Source organism: Mauremys mutica, chromosome 21 (genome assembly GCF_020497125.1).
Source record: "Mauremys mutica isolate MM-2020 ecotype Southern chromosome 21, ASM2049712v1, whole genome shotgun sequence".
Taxonomy (NCBI): Eukaryota; Metazoa; Chordata; order Testudines; family Geoemydidae; genus Mauremys; species Mauremys mutica.
Window position 1 is genome coordinate 10978385 of NC_059092.1, and position 13761 is coordinate 10992145.

Genomic DNA, 13761 nt, shown 5'->3' on the forward strand with positions numbered 1-13761 from the left:
TACCCCCCCCCCCCAAACGTGTGTCTTGTGCTGTCCAGCACACTACTGAAAGCCTGTCATTTCATCAAAGGGAAGTGATATATGCATCAGTCTTGGTTATCCCAAATGGAGCTTCCCACACACTTTAATCCAAACACACTGGTTAAGGTAAAACAATAAGATAAGTTTATTAACTACAGAAAGATTTTAAGTGATTACAAGTGATAATGCATAAAAGTCAAGATTGTTTACAAAAGAAATAAAAGAGTAAAAGGCAAGCTAATACCTGACTTAACAAGCTAAGTGAACCTAAAAGCAAAGGTTTTGCCTCAGCATATGCTGTTGTAAATTTCACAGGCTGTGTCTCCTTCCAGCCTGGGACCACTCCCCCCTTAGTTCAGTTCTTTGAGAGTCGTTGATGTCATGAGCGGAGAAGTGGGAGCAGGAGAGGTAAAATCAAGTATCCTCCCTGCTTTATAACTCAATTTCTTGTGCTAGAAACATCCTTGCTGAGTCGTGGTGACAGGTAGCCTGTTGTGGACCTTGTGGACTGAGATTTGAAATGTTCCTGTGATTCAATGTAAATTTCTTAATCACACCTTCCCATTGCTGGAGAATAGCTGCTTAAGTAAGCGATAACCCTCTTGACATTGTTGATACCTGTTTGGGGGTGCCAGTGTGTCTTTGTCTCTTAAAAACTGGTTTGTGCCTGCTTGTCTTAACCTTGGACAGGGGCGGCTCTAGCAATTTCACTGCCCCAAGCACGGCGGCACGCCGCGGGGGGCGCTCTGGCGGTTGCCGGTCCCGCGGCTCCGGTGGACCTCCTGCAGATGTGCCTGCGGAGGGTCTGCTGGTCCTGCGGCTCCGGTGGAGCATCCGCAGGCACGCCTGCGGGAGGTCCACCGGAGCCGCGGGACCAGCGGACCCTCCGCAGGCACGCCTGCAGGAGGTCCACCGGAGCTGCAGGACCAGCAGACCCTCCGCAGGCACGCCTGCGGGAGGTCCACCGGAGCCGCCTGCCGCCTTCCCGGCGACCAGCAGAGCGCGCCCCGCAGCATGCCGCCCCAAGCACGCACTTGGCGTGCTGGGGCCTGGAGCCGGCCCTGACCTTGGAGCATGTTATAATAAAGATACTTAGTAGAATCTAATACTGTCTCATACAATGTTGATACACACATTTTACCAAGACAACAATATTCAGCAGATTATGAGTCTTCAAGTAATACCTTCCAAGGTATACTTTGTACAAAATTTATCATAGTCTAATAAAAATGGTGACCCATAATAGTATAGACCACCATAGTGGGACTTGGTACTAATATGGATGCTGCATCCACTAGGGTAGGATAATCCATAAGCACAATGCTTGCAGTGTACAAGGTTTTTCTTTTCTGCAGAGCAGAGTGGGCTAAAGACAGGCTGGACCTATTTTTAATGTGAGGGACAGAAACAGGAGAAATGGTCATGTGGATGGAAGGCACTGTTGGTCTACACCTTTCATACTTACCAATACAATACCTATGATTAAGAGTGGAGATAAAGGAGACCGTCAGGACCTAAAGATTAAAATGTTAAATGTGTGGCTAAAAACATTTTTAAAGCCACATTGATCTGGTCTGGGGTGGTCCCAATGCCCAGCTGTCTTTTGTTTTGTTTTGGGGAGGGGATGATCAAAGCAAATTTTAGTGCTTTTACAGCTGCAGAGACTTAATTCCTCTAATTGCTTCAGAGACAATATCAAGGCAAGCTTACCCCAAATCTGCCATTGTCTCTTACCTATTTATCCTCTGACCTTTCTGCTGAGACTGCAACAAGGGATGGGGTGTTCTATGATGTAGACACCTGAGCTCTACATTCAGCCTCCTGAACAGCCATCACATGGCACTAATATATTGTCTCTGCCAGTGAACTGGAGGAGAAGTGCTCCATGTCATATGAGACTAGCTCCTTAAACTTTGAATCATCCCTTGAGTTCCCTGTGTTTGGAAGCTTTGCTACAAGGGAAATGCACCCTCTCCCTTTACATTAAAAACAGCGGTAAACATGGCTGATACAATCAAAATACCCTAAATAACTCATAAGTCAGATGCATATGGTCAGTCTGTTTAAAGGCAGCTTTCAATCAGAGTGCTTCAGTATTTGTCCTTTGAGTATTCAGAATCCAAATTCCTATTGATAAGTGTAATGTATGGTTTCCCAGAGTAACCTGTGCTTTATATGGAGGAGTTAATCATTGCAAATCCAGCATCAGACAACTTCCAGGAATAGCCAGATGTTCCACATGTGCGGAGTGAGTTTACAGCAAATATTGGTTAGACTCCAGAGGGAAGTGCATATGGGCATATTCAGGGAGCTAGTGGAATATCCTATAGTTGTACAATCTGCAGCGTTACATCAGGGAAGTAGGTTCTTTTCTATGTTTTGCTACTGACTTGCTCTGTGATTTTAGGCAAATTACTTAACCTCTTGTTGCCTCAGTTTCCATAGCTGCAAAATAGGAATAATTAAACCTCACATAAGGGGTGTGAGGCTTAATTAGTACTAGAAAAATTGCATTGAATTCCTTGGAAAGTGCTACAAAAGGGCCAAACTACTTATTCTGAATAACCAATTTTCATAAGCAGAAGATCTATGGAATAGTGGCATAGAGGAGTGATGCTCCATAGCTGCGTGTAGCTTTTAGGGTTTCATCAAGAGTTTTGTCAGTGTGCCTTTTGCTCTGCCTGTTCTCAGAAATTCTTTCCATTGACTTCAGTGGGCTTTCAGTCATAGACAGCACAGTGTTAACCACAAGAGGGCTCCTCATATGGTCCCTAAGTACATTAGGTGCTGGGATGAGAGCATGGGGAGAAGAGGTACCAACCAGTGTGTCAAAGTAAGTCCTGGAGGATCTTGTGGCCTTGGTGCTGGGGCATTGTGTCAATATGTGGTGAGATGGCCTCAGGACTCTATGCCCTAGTTATTTTGTGGTTTAAAGACTCCCTTTGACTAAGTAGCTCACCAGCTGTGCAAAGCACTGTTCGCTGTCATAGGATATGTCTGCCCTAATATAGGCTTTTGTTAATGTGCAGTCTCACAGGATTGTAGAATGGAGACCTATATCACACACAGACTCCTACTGTCCTTCACCAGGATTTGAAAGATGCACCAGATACCTGCTAGCCAGAGGACAAAAGGAAAGATTGTGGGGAGGGCCACAAGCTACATCCAGAGGCAACAGCTCCATTATTTTTTTCTGGTGCTTTCCCAAGCATCAACATGGTAAACCTGACCTGATTCTTGTAAGTTTCACTCTTAACCCCTGGGTTCTAAAGAACAGCAGTAAAACAGACCAGTGTTGTGTCAGTTCACCCAGCTTTCCCAATCATCAGAAATGAGCAGCTGCAGAGGCACTGCAGCTGATTTACTGCAGACTTGAGCAGACACGATTACATAAGTTACACTTCATGTTTGGTAGGTTTTCTCTGCAATCATAAGGGCCATAAACTTATTTAAAAAAAAAAGGCTTAAAACTGCTTATATCCTCAAACTCACTAGAGAGAACTTCACACTCACTAGTGGTAAATAGATAAGTGGATGTTTCAATGTCTGTCCTCCAGATAATGCACAGTGGGAGCTTGCAACATGATTTCTAGACTTGGAAGAGTGAACTCTTAGCTGTCCAAACTGTTGGGAATTGCGATTGAGGTTGGTTTTGGTGCTGTGTGCTTAGCAACCCAGAAACTCTAGTTTGCCACCTGTTAAAGGTGGGGGAGACTGCAGGGTTATCAGTTTCACCTCTCAGAAGGGGTGATGCTGATAGAGGGTGAACCTGTTTTTTTTTCCAGTATCATCCTCTGCAGATTGCTCGTAAGTGCTGTTAAGTGAACTCTGCTCAGCTCCCCAGACAAGATAACCACAAGGCCACTCCTAAGGCTCCCAGAGTGAGAAAAATGAGCAGGTAGGATTCAGGATCCCCTCACCTGAGCTACCATCTTAAACACCTGACCAAATTCCCACAATGTCCTGAAGAAAGGTGCCCCCACCACTTTGATATTCTACTCTGTAGGGTTCTTGAAAGCCTCCTCCTGATCTTAACCCTTTGGACACCAGCTTTTTCCAGAAAACCAGCCAGACTACAGAGTGTTTACTGTGAGGTATGCAGATGTCTGCAGTCTCCAGGGGGTTAGCTTAGCCCTGATCTCTAAATAAACCACACCAACTGTATTTTTGTTTTAATCTGTAGATTTTTCCCTCTTTTTTGGAGGGGAGACCTTAAGTTCACTTGGTGGCTTGCTCTGACCCTGCTATAAAATCTCAAAACCAGGGGTGCATATGCAAGAGGGAGTGAATGTGAGGCCAGTGGAGGAGCTTGTACTGGGGAGATAGTGTCCCTCTTAGTAGCTTGGAGATGGGGTCATAGAATCATAAAATATCAAGGTTGGAAGGGACCTCAGGAAATCATCTAGTCCAGCCCCCTGCTCAGAGCAGGACGAATCCCCAGACAGATTTTTGCCTGAGATCCCTAAATGGCCCCCTCAAGGATTGAACTCACAACCCTGGGTTTAGCAGGCCAATACTCAAACCACTGAGCTAGTGTTCCCCCCATCATGCACTTTAGCACTAGGACACCCTTGTCTTGGTGCCATGTAATACTGTCTCCTGCACTCAGAAGGGTAATGGGGCCTGCAATATGGGGACCTAGAGGATATATCTGAGTCCTGGTACTGCTGCAAGTATGACTGGGAGCAATGAGGTTGCAGTGCAGTGAATTACTGGCGCCCTCTTGTGGTAAATGCTTGTTCCTAACACACACTGCCTTATTTTTTAGCATGGGGAACATTTGAGATACTTAAGAGGTGTGATATGGTGTATAAGAGTGAGTCACGCAGCATGGGGGAGAAGGTCTCTGAGGCTTGGTCTACATTACACGGTTCGGTCGACGTAAGCTGCCTTGTGTCGATCTAGCTGTGGAAGTGTCTTCAGTTAAATTTCACTCTCACCGATGTAAGTATCTCTCTGTGCCGATTTAGTAACACCACCTCCCTGAGCAGCATAGAGTCACCGGTGATGTTATTGAGTAAACGCAGTATCAGTGCAGACAACTGTTCCTGGATTTCAGGAGCTATCCCACAATGCCCCACACTGACAATTCAATCAATACAAGTGCGGCTGATAAGGACGCGCACTGCCGATGCAAGGAGCCAAGTGTGCGCACGCAAGCGGTTAAATAACTGTGGTGGCTGTATGCCGGCGTAAGTTAGGTCGACATAATTTTGTAGTGTAGATATGGCATGAGACTTAGTGGTGTTACTTGATGGTTTTTAAGATGAGGGTCTTATATGCACACAAAACTCCAGCTTGTGCTAGGGAAAGGGGCCTCTGCACACTAAACTAGCCTCAGTGTTTTGTGCTGGTGAAACATGGGTCTTTGATAAAATTATTTCTGCTTTTGGACTGGTGAGGCAGTCAGCAAGGTTAAAATATGATCTGAGCCTGAAAGCTAGGATCTCTTGAGTTCTAAGTCCAGCTTGACCATTGCTTCAGGTCAGAGAGCAAGTCAACTCTCTTCAACTCTCTGTGTTTCTGTTTCCACATCTGTAACACGAGAGTGATAATTCCAAGCTCACTGGGGAGTTGTGAGCTTGAATATATTTCTAAGGTGCCTGGTACCTTGGTATCTTGGTTAACTGTAAAGCTCTTTGGAAATAGAAACTCCCATGCAAGTGTTAAATATCATTCATAAATTCATAAAGTTGCTGTGAGGCCTAATTAATTAATATGAATTTGGTTTGAAATCCTTGGATGAATGATGCTAAAGAAATGCAAAGCATTATTATATCCCATAGATGGGACGTGCCCAGCTTCAGACTAAATTCAGTCTTTCTACACAGGATAATAAAACACTGGACCAGAGAGATGTACCTTTGAACTCAATTTAATAATGACATGTTGGACTTCTATAGCAACTTTTCCCCTCTTTGGAATTCAAAGCCATTTGCAAACATTAAGTCCTGGGAGGTGGGTGTATTGTTATCCTTAGTTTACACATGGAAAACTTGAGGCACAGAGTGGGGAAATGGCCTGCCCAGGATCACACAGTGAGTCCAGTGTGCAGCTAGGAATTTAGGCATACTGATTTCCAGTCTCAAGTTCTGTCCACTAGGTCACCTTGCTATTTACTTCTGAAGTGTAATTATCAGGTATGTTTCTTTCAAATGACATGAATGATCTGTCTGTCAGTGATTTCTTTGACTCGTGGTAACTAATGACTCCTCAGAAGTGCTGAGCACTTGCAACTTCCATTGTATTAAATGGAAGTTGCAGGAGCTCAGCATCTCTGATGTCCAGGCCTTTTGGGTCACGTGTGATCTTTGGTCCATGACAGAGCTACCATTCATGTCAATGGTTGTGTGTGCCCAGATCCTGATCCAATACGGTGGGGCCTTAACATATAAGCACTTTTAGTTGTGTCCATCAGGTGGCACTGTAACCTCACTCTTCTTTTCTCTCTGCTTTGCAGACTGGCTCTTCTCCTGGGACTGAGAATGCCGTGTCTCGGGAGCCACTGGTGAGTTTATCGAGATGCAGAATATAATTTCAAACTATTAAACTGAGTTTTACAGATTGTTCCCTTAGTTGCACCATTTTGCGTGAGTACTTTCTCTCTTCTTAGGCGCATGTGTTGTGCTGAGAGAAGGTCTAAACCACCCCATGCTGCCCTGCTGGTGACCTCTGAATTGTGACCTTTGCCCATCACCTCCTTCCTTTCCAGGGGTTAGTTGTGGGGCAGTCAGTCCTCCTTTCTTATCTGAGCCCTGGGCTCTCTTTGAGCAAGAACTGCTTGTCCTAAATGTGCGTAGTGTGTGCTGTTGATCAGTGTGTATTAGTAAGGAGACTGAACCCACTGAAGAAAGACCTCTGAGACATGATTTGAGCTTGGGTCCTGAAGGTTACTGTCCAATAAAACTAGCCTCCCTATTCAGAAACCTCATCCCAAGTTGACTGTATGCTCAAAGAAGCCAGGAGTGAACTCAGAGGTTGCTGGCAGCAGGTATTGCATGTGATCCAATGTTTTGACTTGTACTGTTTTGGAAAGGGCTCTGGGATTTGTGTGTGTGATGATAACCATGAGAAACCTTCTCTCCTTCCGTGCTGTGGGTTGGGAACTGAGCCACCGTTTTTCTCTCCTGGGCTGCAATAACTTCATATTACCATCTCCTGGTTTCTCTCCTTGGCCTTTTAGCCCAACCAAAACACTGCCAAAATAATTGTCCCCTCTGCTGACCTAAACAACACATCACTCCTCTCTTTAAGTCTCTTCAGTAGCTTATCCTCGGTGCTGTTTTCAGTGGGAGTTCTGAGTGCATGAGGAATGTGGGACCAGGCTGTCTGTCTGTAATGTTAAGCCCCAACTGCTTTCTGTAAGGGCTCTGCATTGGTAACATTAAAACCTCTTGTGTCTTGGATTCTTTGGCTGGAGCATCCAGGAGCTGTTTTTTAACATTTCTTTAGAGATGGTGAGTTAGCAAGTAAGGCTAAAGACACATCTTATAGAAGGGATGCTGCTCATGGCCTGGTAAATTTGGAAATCTGAGCACACAAGCCTTGTAATGAACATCCCTCTAGCCTCATGCCATTGTGAGCATGCCCTAATTGGTTGAAGCTCCCTGTGCCAAGATTTGCCCTCACTGTTGTTGCTTGCTGATGTCCTGTTCTTTGAGAGTGTATTTTTCCAGGAAGCCCAGAGCAGGCTGAAAACCCTCACAGCCGGCATTGGTCTAGAAGTCGCTTTCTCTCCGGGCCAACTCTAACATTATCTTCCATTTAATTAGTATCTTTCCTCCTCTTTATACACAGCTACATAAGTGTTCAGAGGAAAGAAAACACATAGCAGCTATATATATGTGGGTGTGTATATAGATATAAAATATAAATAACAAAGAACTCAAAAATTAACTCTCATTGCATAATGGTGAATCCTGCATGTGGGATAGCCAGAGCCCTGTGGAAAGGTGGAGCCTTTCTCCTTATTTTTTAATTAATGTTATATGTTAAACTCTCTGAGCCTCTGTCACATCTGCTTAAGAGTCATTATTGCTTAGCTGGGTATCTGTAGAAGCCTTATTAAATGAATAGTTCAGTTCTGTGAGCTAGATGACTTGCCCCACACTCTCTTCTGCAGCTCCTGCACCCCCACAAAAATGCATGCTCCCCCCCATGTATACAGCGGGGCTTGGGCCCAGGCAACAGCCTTGTAGGCAGCTGGTACCTGTCACAGGCTTGGACGTGCTCTGCACTACCTCAGTGGCTACACAGAGCCCATCCTGTAGTTCCCTTCTCCCAGGGACACTTCAACAAAAAAGTGCGACTGGGATCATGCAACAAAACCCCCTTCTTGGGGCTGGTTTAATGAGAAAGCAACAGTCTTGTTTCCTCACCTCTCAGCAGGACATATTCAGTCTCTCCCAGCCTCGCCATCTGGGCAAACACAGTTCTTTTCCCCTGATATCTCCTTAAGTTGTTCAACACTGAACATAAACTCCAGCCTCCTCAGCTGTTTCCCAGTCCTCTTCCCACTAGAGGGGTAGGGGATTCCCACGACCCCTTTCTGGGTCACAGTCCCACTCAATTCCAGGCTGCTTTTCAGAGTCCCTTCTCCGGAGCTCAGCTTCTGCTCTACCAGCCCTTCACTGATCCTGGGCGGGTCTCTTCAGCAACTGCTGACCCTTAGTCCTTCCCACCTTACTGCTGAACTCCCAGCTCTATTTGTTTCACTCCCCACAATTAATTACTACAATTAAACTCCTTTCCAGAAGGCCCTCAAACCCTTTTTAAGACTTCTTTTAAACTGAATTAATTGTTCCACACTAGGGGTGTGCTGATAAGTCACAGGTGCACTGGTCCTAGCTCATCCTGATGGGCCAGTCATCCTGGGGCAGCACCAGACTGTAAAATGTTCACATAAACAGCAGAACAAAATTTGGCTCCAATCCACAAGGGGGCTCTGTGTTTGGGGGGAGCCCCCCCGCATCCCAGCTTAGCCCCACTCACTTCAGAGTTGGTATAAACTAAGCAACGGAAGAGGGAGGCCTGTTATTATAGACTCATAGAAGCTACTGCTGGAAAAGAATTGTGACCAAAATCTGCTGAGTACCTCCAACTCCCTTTGACTTCATTGGGGACTGACGGTGCTCAGCAGCTCACAGGATGGGTCCTTGCATGAAAGGGAGGGAGGAGAGTGCTTTCATGGATAGCTGTGTGGTAAGAAGGTTGAAAGCAGGCATCTTATGCCAGGTCAGCAAATGCCATGTTAGGGTCAAATCCTGCTTGCATTTTGCGTGTGACTTGAATGGGGCTAGCCAAGCACCCAACCCTGCATGGTGCTAAATGGTGCATGCTACCTGCTAAGCACCCTTCACGCCACTAGTTTCAGCAAGAGAGCAGGCTCGGGCTTGTTGATTTCAGTGGGAGCTGTTGGTGCTCAGTACCTTGCAGGAGGCATTCCGCAGGATCAGTCAAACAGGATACTCTCTGCTGCATTATGGGCATTTACAGCACAGCTTGTCAGGGTTATTGGGGGTTTGCAAGATGGAACCATACCAAACTGATTTCACATTGGTCTCCTTGAAGCCATTGCAGAGTTCCAATTTTAGCCACTTGTGACCTGAGTGTGATTGGAACAACCAAACTGGAAGCCAGGGGCTCCTTGTCCCATTTATTAATCCCTTGAGCTGTCCAGTCCTCTTATGATAAACTGTCCACATTTAAAAAATCCTCCCTAATGAGAGGTCGATGTGCTAGAGCATTGATAGTGGGGAATGGGCAGGGGGCGGGGGAAGCTGTAATTTTTGCAGCGGAGAGCGGACACTCATTTCCCTGCTGTCGGTCTTGGCCCATTAAAATTTGCCTTGTAGCTCCGTGGTGGGAAGCGTAACCTTGTGTTACAGAGTGTCAGCATCTCGCTCCGCTGCTGTTTACAGCTGCATTTGTCATCGTTGGTGTGGGATCAACCTCTCCTTGAGTCCGGCTGATCCGTGTCACTGCTGGGTCCCTTTCTGCTGCCCCCGGTTTTTGTTTGTGCAGCCATCTCCCATAATGCTCTGAGTACTTGTGGAATTTGAATAGGTTTGTCTTTTCGCAGCCACTGAAAGCAAAATCCTGGGATGTGTAAAAGACCTAATTACAGAGGACAAAACCCCTCTCTGGGTTAAAATAACAGACCTCTCCTTTCCTCTTTTTTGTTCCTTTTCTATCCTTTTTCTTTAGTCCTCTCTCTCTCATTCCTTTTTTCGTTCTCCTTTCTCCTCCTTCTCTTTTAATCTATCTTCTTTTCTCGGTCTCTCGGCAGTCACATTGTGTAGCCTTTTAAATCTAATTTGCCATCCCAGAAGTGTTTCTCAATAGCTCTCCAGTGTGTTTGATGTCAGGATCTGGTTTCTGCCAAACCTACAGTAGCAGCATAAGTAGGGACTGTAAAGCGCGCGCACACACACGTGCACACAGATATCCAGTCTCCTGACCTGAACCTGGGTTGGGAGAGAACCTGAAAAACCAGAGCCATTATTTTTTTGCTGTCTTTAAAAGCACTTAAGTGAGGTCCTTCTACAAGTTGCTTGAGTCTTCCTGACACAAAACATACTTGCTCCCCACCTGCTGTTTTGTGTCTGGGAGAAGCACTGTTTGTAAATGTAAATCACTGAACCGGTTTCTAGTGAGGACTCTTGGCATGGAGAGCAGGATATTTTTCCCTTAGCAGTTCCACCTTCTCTTGTGTTTGCACAATCACTTAGCTTTTCTCTTTCTCTTGTCAGTGTGGTGTTTCCCCTTTTGTTTCATGTAGCAGGTGGTGGCCTCAGGCATTGGAGCATGGGCATTGCTTAATGGCAGAGTATATTGTAAAGAGGGTTAGTATTGCCTCTCAGGCAGAGAGTGTAAAATTAGTTGGTACCCGTTGAAGTCCTAAGCCTTTCATGCACCCCTTCTGGCTCATCATCCTTTCATCTTCTCCTTCCCCTCTAGTAGTTGCCATGATACTTATACAGCCCCTTCCATCCAAGGATCTCCAAGTACTTCATAGACCTTAGTTTATTAAATTCTCATAACATGCATGTGAGGTGTATAAGTGGCATATCCATTTTACAGAAGAGCAAACTGAGACATAGATTAAATGCCTTGCCCAAGGTCACACAGCAAGATGGTGGTAGAGTTAGGAATAGAATCCAGGAATCCAGAATCCCAGTCCCCTCCTCCAATAACTAGACCACACCCGTATCTTGATGCTTCACTGTGCACTTAGCTCTGTGTTCAGGAAAGCTTTTGGCTGCTTCATCTTCAGTGCAGTTTTTGAGTTGGCATGGGAGGGGGGTTGCTTTAAAGTGATATTCATTGCACCTTACCTCTACCACAACTACTAAGAGCCATTGTTGTACTCCAAGCCTTTCCGAGTGTAGGCTGCAAAACACAGTCTACTCTGGAACCATCTGAATTTCCCTGGAGGAAATATATTTTGCTGCCTGTTAGAACATGGGGACAGTTCGGCGTCATTGTTTTTATAGGGTTGCTGCTATAATTGGTTCTTTTTCTTTTTTTCATCGTTTTCATGTGAATTAAAATAAATTTGAGGGGGGGGAAGGAGAATTAAACAGTTGTATCCAAAATATTTGCCAAGCTCTTAATCCTACAAGTTGATCTCACAGCTACAGTCAACATGTTCAGTGTTTGTATCTGGGTTTGATTTCCTGGACCATCCGCTGAGGTCTTGGTTCACAGTGGTAATATTGATATTTGGATCCTCACACTACAGTTGACTTGAGGAAGGACGTTCAGAGGAACTTGTGTGAGCCAAGGCCTGGTTGTGCTTTCAGATCCTGGCACCGTATGTTTGCAGAGATGCCCATGTGGCAGGAGTGTATTGGATGATCCAGGATGTACTGTGATTACCATAAAGAGTGGTCTGCACATGGGATGATGCTTGCAATGCAGGAATTGGAGAATGGGATGTGAATCCTTTTCCTAGTGGGTTGTTGGTTTAATTCTGGACTACCTTTGTGGTGATCAGAAGTTATCTGAAAGCTACCCTAGTGTCCTGTGTGGAACGAGTCGGTGGTCTCAGTCCAGTTCCTAGTGGCGAGATGCCTGTATCGTGGTCATCTTTCATCCCTGCAGGCTCCCTCTGTTATAGTAAATGTTTATGTTTGCTGGGTGATTATGCTGTCTGTCACCTTGTTGGAAGTCTGAGCAGAGGTGCCAAAGGCTGAAGGGGTCATGGAGACTGACTTGACCTCTCTCCCTGAGAGGGAGGCTCTCCAGGACATGGATGAGGTGTATGTGCGGAAGCTTGCCCTGCTGCTACCCATTCTGTAAATGCTTTGTGGGTAAACAGGACTTCAGTCTCCTGGACTGTCTGGCACCTTTCCATGAGCCTTAAATATTCTTTCTAAAAGCATCTTGGGGCGCAGATGGATCTTGGTCATTTTGTATGAGCACAGAGTATCTGGGAAGGACAGTTCGATTCCTGGGTGCTCCCAGTGCCAAATGTTTTGTCAGAGCCATGTGAATGAGCAACAAAACCAGTAAAAATCATAGTAAATACGTATGCTGGGTAAACCCTCTGGGAACAGAAACTGGAGCGAGGATGCTGGACTCTCCCCATGATTTATATCCTCTTTCAGTTGGCTGGATTTGAGCATCTAGCGTTCAGTGGCAGACAGAATAGTGTGTTTAGGCCCTTCCTGTTTCATCTCCCCATTCCAAGCTTTGCTCATTATCTTACGCTCCTGCCTTTCTAGATGAGGCTGAGGAAGAGTTTTTCAATTAGAATTGTGTGGGAGGAGCTAAGGGCTTGAACCTAAAGTCTGAGCACCTTCAGCTCAAACTGAAGTCAGTGGAAGTTGTGGGTACTCAGGACCAAACAGGATCAGGCTATTCAGTCCTGGGGCCCTTAATTACACGACCAAGCCCATTGAGTTGAATGGCTAAGAGCTGCAGGATTTAGCTTAAAGCCCTGATGCTGCAAGATCTTGACTGCCTTCAATGAAGCCAATTATAGTTCAGAGCATTCAGCCTCTCTCAGGATCAGGGCCCAAGCTTGTTGCTGTTTTTCTGAATGAATCATTAAGTGCATCCAAAATCCAAGAAGTGATAATTAAAAGGTGCTGCAGAATAAAGGGCCTTCTACAGTGTTTTTTCAAGTGTGGCCACTGTGGCCGCATGCACTACCAGGGGATTTTTCTGCGGCCACGACAGCTTCCTGCGTCGAGATGTGGGGTGGGAGGAGCGAGCAGCGCCCAGCTGTTGCTCCTGGCTGCCCTCGTGTTTGCTGGCACCGCCAGCAAGGGGTCAGCGCCCTGCATCACACAGCGTCCTGGGGGCTCCGGGCAGTGCCTCTGCAGACACGTGGGGCCAGTGTGTGTGTTCAGTGGGCTTCGGGCTTCAGCCCTTGGGCTCTGGTTCTGGGCTTCAGCCCGGGACGGCGTGGCTTGGGCTTGGAAAAATTGTCAGGGCGGCCACCAGCAGGGGTTAGTGGCCGCACTCTGAGGCCACCAAAAAAATTCCCCTAAAAACTAGGGCTGTCGATTAATTGCAGTTAACTCATGCAATTAACTCAGAAAAATTAATTGCGATTAATCGCAGTTTTAATCGCACTGTTAAACAATAGAATACCAATTGAAATTTATTCAATATTTTTGGATTTTTTTTACGTTTTCAAATATATTGATTTCAATTACAACACAGAATACAAAGTGTACAGTGCTCATGTTATATTATTATTTTTGATTACAGATATTTGCCCTGTAAAAA

General features: G+C 45.7%; 1 protein-coding gene across 2 annotated transcripts in view; it reads left to right on the plus strand.

Annotated features, from left to right (window-relative positions):
* Nucleotides 1–13761, plus strand: part of PEX14 (peroxisomal biogenesis factor 14) — a 101199-nt gene that overhangs the window by 10006 nt on the left and 77432 nt on the right. Inside the window, exons 2-4 of one of the 2 annotated variants that reach the window (XM_044996565.1) lie at nt 3807–3919; nt 4028–4115; nt 6482–6529. In XM_044996565.1, coding sequence (XP_044852500.1) covers nt 3912–3919; nt 4028–4115; nt 6482–6529 — 144 coding nt within the window. In that variant the 5' untranslated portion in view covers nt 3807–3911. The remainder of the gene's footprint in view (nt 1–3806; nt 3920–4027; nt 4116–6481; nt 6530–13761) is intronic. The other variant, XM_044996566.1, reaches the window with a different exon arrangement.